Here is an 8,666-nt window from a genome sequence, read left to right as displayed (position 1 = left end):
CACACACATGCCAAATTTGGTTCCATTTGCTTGATTAGTTCTCGAGTTATGAGGAAATTGGTATTTCATTTGTACAGGAGCCCCCCCTCTTAAAGTGAGGAGGGGTCCTAATTCAACATAGAAAATTTTCTTGCCCTCGAAAACTTTCACATGCCAAATTTGGTTCCATTTGCTTGATTAGTTCTCGAGTTATGAGGAAATTTGTATGGAAACCCCCCCTCTTAAAGGGGAGAGGAGTTATAATTCCCCTTATAAAGAGGGGAGGGGTCTCAAATTACCCTAGAATAAATTCTTGTCACCGAAAACACCCACATGCCAAATTTGGTTCTATTTGCTTGATTAGTTCTCGAGTTATGCAGAAATTTGTGTTTCATTTGTATGGGAGCCCCCCCTCTTAGTGGGGGGAGGGGTCTCTAACCATCACTAAAACCTTTCCTGGCCCCAAAAACCTCTACATGCAAATTTTCACGCCGATTGGTTCAGTAGTTTTTGATTCTATAAGGAACACAGGACAGACAGACAGACAGACAGACAGACAGACAGAAATCCTTCTTTATAGGTATAGATTTATAATGATTTTAACCAAGATAATTTACCTAATTTCAATTATTTTAATATCAAACGAGAGGTTTTGACCCTACGAATATATATGCAAAATTTCATAAGAATTGGTTTTACCGGTCAAAAGATATTAACCTTCGAACACTCGCGCCAACTTTTGTAACACAGTTACTCGCGCGCAAAATAGCCCCAAACCAAAGAAAACGTGTGCACTAGAGTTTTGACTGGGAAAACTTGGTTTTAGGTTTATCGAACCTTTGGAACAGTTCCTTTAAATTGAAAGCTCTATCGTCTGGTGGAATTTAAATTTTGATTAATCCCCCTAAAAGTGAAATAAAAAAATAATTTTCTTCAGTGTCAATATAACACATTGATGTGTTCTGCAAAGTTATAGAGATTATTACAAGAAATTTTGCACAGCACCTTCTATCTCTGCAGCGAAGATAGAAAAATCTTATTTATTGTATATGAATTGTATATGAACTTTGATTATAAAGAATACCCTAATTTTGACTCCGAATTACTCGACTACCAGCAGACGGATACATTTTAAACATTTTACATTTGCTGGTAGTTTTGCTGCATACATTTTCCCAACAATTTAAATTGATGATAATGCATTGAATAATTATGACATTTTGCGCCCAATAAGTTTCTTGAAGAATATACGTTAGTTAAAAAACGATTTGTAACTTTATAACAATATGGCGTTGAAAAACCTACAAGTGTTGGATAAAATACAACAGCATGAGCAACCGAAGGTTAATAAAAATTGATGAAAATTATTCAAGAAAACTCTATTGATGTGATTCAAATAGAATGGCATTACAGAAAACTATGCATAGCTCAAAAACCTATAAACTAGACCTTTACTAGACAATGTATATGTTAAAGAATGAGATTTCCTCTTACCACTTACTTTTATTTGCACTTACTCAGGTTAATAACAACTTACTTATCCTTACTCAGCGATTTCATGAAAAAAGGATCTATCAAAATTTAAAAGTGTTCCTATTTTGTTCAAATTTTGTAAACTTACTCAATTTTCAAAAATTTTATGTAAACCAACGCACTACGCAACGTTAACCAATAGATGAATTATGCTCCGAAGACGTGTCGATTTCTATCTCAAATAGCATGGAAGACCGTATAACAAAGGTTCCTTTCACCACTAGGTGGATTAAATCGGGTTTTTGATTCCCATAACGCAATCCTATACTATTTTGATTTTCATTGCTGCTCGGGGAGCGCTGCTATTTCTTCCATTATCATGCGTCATTAATAAATGCATTATATTAAAAACCTTGTCGTTTTCTTTCTTTACTTTCTCCTAGGAACACCGTAGAAAACTCTATGTTGGACAGCAAAGTGCTCCACCATCGGTTGGACTGAATACAACTGTATAATATTTTTCTCCAGTGATATTTTGAACCTAAATGAGAAAATGATGCCATTAATGAACTCTTAAATTCTAGGAAACTAGCGTTACCTGTGGAAATATTAAAGCTTTGAAACTTTGTATAACAGTATACTGGCCAGATGGTTTCAAAGACAACCAGCCAGCGCAGTAGCTTTTTTGCTATTATTTTTATCATTACCATAAATGTTATTAAATTATCGCGGTATTTATTATGCATCATGTAGCATTTAGTATATTTAAATGAAATAAATATTTATAAACCTTTTTATCTATTTATCTTATACCATTTGCTAAATCAATTAGTATCCGAAAGACCACCCTAACAATAATTGTGAACAATGTTGTAATCGCGCATTTGGTTGTGTAGAGAAACAACATAAAACATTATAACAGTATTCAGTTGGCGTGCAAATTTGAAATGTTTCCTGAATTGTTCAGCTCGTCTCTCGCGAGACTTTGTAGCAAATGTAATGTTGCAGGGCAATACAAAGTAGAGCACTAGTGAGCAGCATATTTCCGCGACAGAACACTGATAAGCGCGCAGCATCGAGCACATTAACTTCAAGCCAAAGCCAGCAAGTTGTATACAAATCACTGACGAATGCGAAAAATGGCGACGTCGTTCTGGTACTTCGTGTAAGTGAAATTGAGTATTCCAAATTAATACTTTAGTAATTCAATGATAATTTGATCTTCAACGTAGTCTGATCGGGCTTTGCATTCTGGCACAGATCGCCGACTGCCGGCGGGAAATCAAGTTCAACTGCACCCTGACGGCCAATTACTACGACTGCCTGTTTCGGGATGTGATCATTCGCAGTGAGTCGGAGGCGGATAGCATCTTTTTCGGTGAGCAAAATTTCAACGACACCAGCATAGCATTTCGGGATTGCTCCATGGTTGTATTGCCGAAAAAGGTGTTTGAGACTTTTCCGGCGATTCAGTATCTTTCGAGTGATGCTTGTAACATCCAGAAGCTCCTCGGTGGAACGTTCGCCAACGCTCAGCGGCTTCAGGAGCTACATCTATATAACAACAAAATATCGAAGCTGAATAACTTTGTGTTTAACGGAGCTCTGCAGCTGGAAATATTATCACTTTATAATAACACAATCAAATATTTGGAGGAACATGCTTTCGATGGACTTGGACATCTGCGCCAGTTGTATATGGACGACAACTTGATTGAAAAGTTACCGGAAAGTTTGTTTTCCGGATTGGAAGAGCTGCAAGTTTTGGAACTGCAAAACAATAAAATAAAGGAAATCAATGACGACCAGTTCATTCTATGTTCGATGATGAGGGAGCTCAACCTTTCCACCAACATGATTAATACGTTCAACATGACGCAACTGGTTGGGCTGAACAAACTGGAAATTTTGGATATCGGAAAGAACTACTTGGATGAAGTGTTGGTTACGAAATATCTTCGAACACTAAATGCACAGGAGAATCAAATCAGCCGAATTCTAATGGACCAAGGAGATTTCTTTCAGTTGACTCATTTGAACCTGTCCCGAAACAACATAGCCAACATAAACAATATTTTCAAGTTTCGCAACCTTATTGAATTGGACGTGTCATACAATGAACTCATCACACTTGACTTTGTGATATTTGCTTTCATGAAAAACCTCAAAGACATTAAGCTTAACAATAACCATCTTTGGATAATAGACAACGGCATACCGGCGCCGGCGAAATCACTTCGCACCCTGAATCTCGCCCACAATAAGTTTCTCTTTATTGACCTAGCTGTGTTTGACACTTTCCCGGCGCTGGAAAACATCTACCTCCATGGCAACGAGCTAATCGATATGCGTATCGAAGATGTCGAGCAAAACTTCCCCTACCTGGCGCTGGTTTCCACCGACAACAATGACTGGGACTGCATTAATCTGATGAACATCGTTACCACGCTGGAGCGGGCGTACGTCAAATGGTCCGCCGGCAACCGAAACTGCACCAAGCCGGAACAGCACAAGTTCATCTGCTGCACCTCGACCGAGCACCACCTGCGGGAGAAAATCGTCCGACTGACCAAGGAAATCTACAAATCGCGCAAGATGATCAAACAGTTAATCATGGAAAATGCCGAACTGCGAACGGAAGTGGAAACGCAATTTCTGCCGACCGACTGACTCCTACGCGGCTGGCCATAAATAGACAAGAAAGTTTTTCGAAGATTAAAAAAAATGCACGGTGGCCATTTTTCTTTCTTTATTGTATTACCAAGGGTTTGCTTTCAACCGATAATTCTCTGAGTTTCTGTTAATAAAATCCTCATTTATTCGTACGATGATTTCTCATATCAAGTGCAACAAATAAGCTGAAATTATCAATTTATGACAACTGTAAAATATTTTCTTTTTGTTGACTTCTTATTGCTCTAGTCATATTTTTTTATTTCACTTGCAGCAAATTCCATTTAGCAATCGTTGTCCGGTCTTGCATTTTTCCACGGTACTTTTGTACTCGGTTATGGCATATTTGAGTTCCTTAGTTAATTCGCCAAGCTGGTCACACCGGAAGTCATTTCCATCCAATATTAAACGTACGAGCACCGGAAATTTGTCACTAATCCGTTTAGCGCTGAGCTCGGTTAGCTGGTTATAGCCCAAGTCTAGTTTTATGATCCGAGGCAGCGTTCGGAACGTATCCATGTCAAGCCGGGCCAAACGGTTGTGAGCCAAGTGAATGTACTTTAGGTATCTTACATCGCTAGGCAATGTGTTGGATATGGTCGAGATTTTGTTTCCGTCCAGCTTAAGCAAAATAAGATTCTTAAACTTTGTTACCGAATTGAAATCGAACGTCTCCAGTTCATTGTAGGATACATCTAGAGTAACCAGCTTATTCAGATTGGGGATCTGATCGACGCTGGTCAACTTGTTGTGAGATAGTCTAAGAAAAATGACCGATGGCTCTTTACCAAACACTTCCACTGATTGTATTTGGTTGTTTGAGGCTACCAACTTTCTTAAATTTTTTGGAATACCAACCGTTTTAAGACGATTGTAACTGACATCGATAGCATCTACAGACCACTCTCGTAAAAATTGCCGCAGTTCAAACTTTTGAAGAGCATTATGAGACACGTTCAGTGTAATCAATGACGTGCAGGCTGTGAATAATCCATCATCGATTTTGGAAAGCAAGTTATTCTGAAGTTCCACGACTTCTACTTCAGTTAAAGCACTAAACACGTTTGGCGATAGAAGAGCAATTCGATTGTTGCTCAAATTCAACATTTTTAATTGATTCAATCCACTGAAGGCATTAGCTTCAACATCACTGATATCATTTTGCGCTAAATCTATATTATTAATTCTCGCTGCACCATCAAAAAGATTATTCACTAGCATGGAAATTTTATTCCCAGCTAAATGTACTTCTCTAACGCTTCTAGCCGACGAAAACGAGCCGCTTGGAAGAGTTTTAATGCCACTGAAGCTACCGTCAATCACCTCCACATCGGGGAATCTCTGAAAAATCGCAGCCGGAAGCTGAACCATGGAAGACGATTCAAATTTTACGCTTTTTGTTGGCGAGTTGGAGGAGCTGGACGAGAAAGTTGCTTTCACCAACGAATCGCTTGTCTTGAGTTGCACATCACGGAACAGACATTTATTCTCCTCCAGTGCACATCGATAGTCCCTGGCTAGTGAGAATTTTGGTGCTAGCAGAAAACTAAAAGTGAGAATGATCAATAAATAGTAATTATCAAACATGGCCGCCCAGAAAAAAATTACCACAGAAAAATTGAGGCACACTTCAGGACCGCCATTTTTGCTCCACTCACTTTCGCGCAAGAAACAGAACTGAGTGCGGTTATCATCAGAGCAACTGTTTTAGAATACAACGGGAATTATCTGTGAAGTAGAAATTTGAATACGTCAGAGATTGTGCGTTTACTCCGGATGGTTGTTCCGTAGAACTGTCAAAGAAAGCAAAACAAGGCTCCAAGTTCAGAGAAAGATGCGAAATTCACAGAAGCTCTTGATAGCTGCAGTATTATAGGATTTCCAAAGAAAAATAGAACACTAGCTCTTCGCTTGTAAGGATTGTGTAAACATGCGTTTTATATTTTATCGTTTTACAGTGCATTTATTAGTGGAAACTTAATATTTCTGTGAAACTGTTTATGAGAATGTGTTTAACATTTTACGCCCTTTCGGTATGATTGACGATAAAGATGAAAGTTTTAGACAGGTTGAAAATCGTTAATCAGGTATACGATTATCTGAAAACAATTATTGCTGAGTCCATTTAGCGTTACCCCGCTTGCACCACGAGGATGCGAACTCTTTGCACCCTAACAAGTTTTTTTTACTAATCTATGGACATCCGAATATGAATCCTTTCTTAGATGATTTAAGACGGCCTTTAAACAGATACAGTACAGTATCAGAAGAATATAATTCCATGAAAGCTAAAGAGCTAAAGTGCTTCACAACAAAACAACAAAATGTATTGAAACTTTTCAAATTACACGCTCTAACTATTCAGAAACAACTGTTACACAATGAAAATCGCATAACAATAATAATGTAGCAGCAGAGTTGAAAAAATATTTCACATAAAATAAATAAAACATTTTCCACTGCACTTTACTTTTCCGGTGACAATATGCTTATCGAATCAGTGCCAAATTTGGGAGCCGTCTCCTCGGTCTAAGACTACCGCTCTTCAATCGCCCCTGAAAACTGCTGTTTTAGCATCCTCGTTAATAGCGCTCATCCAACTGGTACGGGGTCTGCCTCGAAGTCATGGGCCTTTGTCGGGTTCCCTGCAGAATATTGTTTCTGCTGGTCTCTCAACTAATATCCTTGCTACCTGGCTAGCCCACTAAAGCCGGTCGTGTTTTAGATGTTTCTCAATATCCGCATCTTCGTTTGCTTGGTATATTTTTGACTTGGACTCCTTCCTCAAATATGCCACCAAGATCATTCTTGGCTTTCTTTCAACGTCCACGTTTCGTGGCCGTAGAGCACCAACGGAAGCTTCGTCACAGCCTCGTCCTTAAGCTGCGTGTACGACTCTTCCACAACTCTACAGTTAACACCGATAATATCGATGTCGTCCGAAAATCCTAAGAGCATGTGATATTTCGTGATGATAGTGCCGCCTTTCCGCAAGCCTTCGAATAGCACCTTCCAATACAATGTTGAATAGCAAATTTGATAGCCCGTAACCTTGCTACGAATCATCTAACATCACAAGCGAGTCCTAAGTCTCAGCTGACGCTAGATTACGAACTATCAAGGGTATCAGCCTAATCAGCGCCAGTGCTCATTTCGTTTAACTGAATCGTACACCGCTTTGAAGTCTATAAACAAAAGAAAAGTGTTTGTGTAAAGTGGCTTGCCATCCTAAGACAAAGCCAGTAGAAGAAGGTTTCTCCATATAACTCAGTTGTGGGCTACCGCTCCCCACCGCTCTTCCTTGGACACCGAGTACTCTTCGCCAGATCTCGCTCCACCTGGTCTAACCATTTTACTCGCTGAGCTCCTGGTCGTCTTGTTCCTACCGGATTTTCGGCTACCGGACTATCTTTACAGGTTAGTTGGCCGAAATCCTTGCAACATGCCCATCGTATCCGTCCAGCTTTAGCCACCTTTTAGATACTGGGTTCGCTATAAAGCTGTGCGAGTTCATGGGTCATCCTCCGCCTTCATACTTTGTTTTCCTGTACACCGCCGAAGATCGTTCTTAAAACTCCGAGCGCTCGCAGGTTCTCCTCGAGCATTGTCTCGATAATACGCCTCCGAATCTTACGGCTGGTATCATTGTCCGCCGTTACCAGTGAGCCAAGATAGACAAATTCTTCGACTGCCTCAAACTCATCGTCGATCATAATAGTACTGATCAAGCGGCGTCGGTCGACCTCGGTTCCGCTGGCCAGCATGTACTTTGTTTTGGACGTATTTACCTTCAGCCCAATCTTTTCTGCTTCGCGCGTTAGTCTGGTGTACTTACTGTTCAGCCACCGCCACAGATGTTCTGCCGATAATGTCCATGTCATCGGCAAAGCAGATGAATTGACTAGATTTGTTGAAGATCGTGCCCGCGTGTTGATATCCGCTCGGTTCATAACACCTTGTAGCGCTATGTTGAACAGCAGGCCTGAAAGACCATCACCTTGACGAAGCCCTCTGTGTGATTCGAATGAGCTTGACATGCCACCCGAAATCCGAACACAGCACTGTGTACAAATGTTAAGCCCGCAAGTTAAATTTCCGGAATTCATCGAGGACTTATCGCACGGTAAATATTTGGTCAGCCGTGGAGCGTCCCTTTCGAAAACTGTACTTTTATTCGCCAACAAAGATTTCTTGCAACGACCTCAGTCTGGGAAACCGGATGCAGGAATTCATTTTGTTTGCAGACGCCTAATTACCGCATTTGAGTCGATGGCCCTTTGTGTAAATAGAATATACGAGACCATCCAAACAGTTCGTAGGTAGTTCCTCCTTAATCCATTCATTTAGTATAACCTGATGGAATGCACAATACAGCCGTTCGCTCTCGACTTCCAGATGTTTGGCGGGGAAGCCCTACTTTCCAGTTGCTTTGCCATTTTTCTGCTCTCTAAAATATAACCCATTAGTAAACTTTTGGCATATTTACTTTATTCAACTTCAATACCATAACCGTATGCTCGCACCTTACACCTAACTCTACT

The 8,666-nt window shown here is 40.1% G+C and overlaps 2 protein-coding genes across 2 annotated transcripts; one reads left to right on the top strand and one right to left on the bottom strand.

The window, feature by feature from the left end:
- The first annotated feature begins 2,591 nt into the window (after nt 1–2,591).
- Nucleotides 2,592–4,238, top strand: LOC128736242 (leucine-rich repeat-containing protein 15-like). The gene is made up of 2 exons (XM_053830722.1): nt 2,592–2,617; nt 2,685–4,238. Exons 1-2 carry the CDS (start codon nt 2,592–2,594, stop codon nt 4,120–4,122), a joined length of 1,464 nt encoding a protein of 487 aa, XP_053686697.1. The 3' UTR covers nt 4,123–4,238.
- On the bottom strand, nt 4,191–5,776 carry LOC128738973 (leucine-rich repeats and immunoglobulin-like domains protein 1). The gene is made up of 2 exons (XM_053834499.1): nt 5,734–5,776; nt 4,191–5,671 (listed from the first exon to the last, which is right to left on the bottom strand). Exons 1-2 carry the CDS (start codon nt 5,766–5,768, stop codon nt 4,390–4,392), a joined length of 1,317 nt encoding a protein of 438 aa, XP_053690474.1. The 5' UTR covers nt 5,769–5,776; the 3' UTR covers nt 4,191–4,389.
- Between the last annotated feature and the right edge of the window lie 2,890 nt (nt 5,777–8,666).

The sequence above is a fragment of the Sabethes cyaneus genome, chromosome 2 (assembly GCF_943734655.1).
Source record: "Sabethes cyaneus chromosome 2, idSabCyanKW18_F2, whole genome shotgun sequence".
Classification (NCBI taxonomy): domain Eukaryota; kingdom Metazoa; phylum Arthropoda; class Insecta; order Diptera; family Culicidae; genus Sabethes; species Sabethes cyaneus.
The sequence above is the reverse complement of the archived record's forward strand: the minus strand, read 5'-3'. Positions and strand labels throughout refer to the sequence as shown.

Bases quoted from the DNA above. Each gene is read 5' to 3' on its own strand.
- LOC128736242 (XM_053830722.1), top strand. From the start codon at position 2,592: ATGGCGACGTCGTTCTGGTACTTCGT. The intron at 2,618-2,684 runs GTAAGTGAAATT...TCTTCAACGTAG, and splicing joins ACGTCGTTCTGGTACTTCGT to TCTGATCGGGCTTTGCATTC.
- LOC128738973 (XM_053834499.1), bottom strand. From the start codon at position 5,768: ATGGCGGTCCTGAAGTGTGCCTCAATTTTTCTGTG. The intron at 5,672-5,733 runs GTAATTTTTTTC...TCTCACTTTTAG, and splicing joins TGTGCCTCAATTTTTCTGTG to TTTTCTGCTAGCACCAAAAT.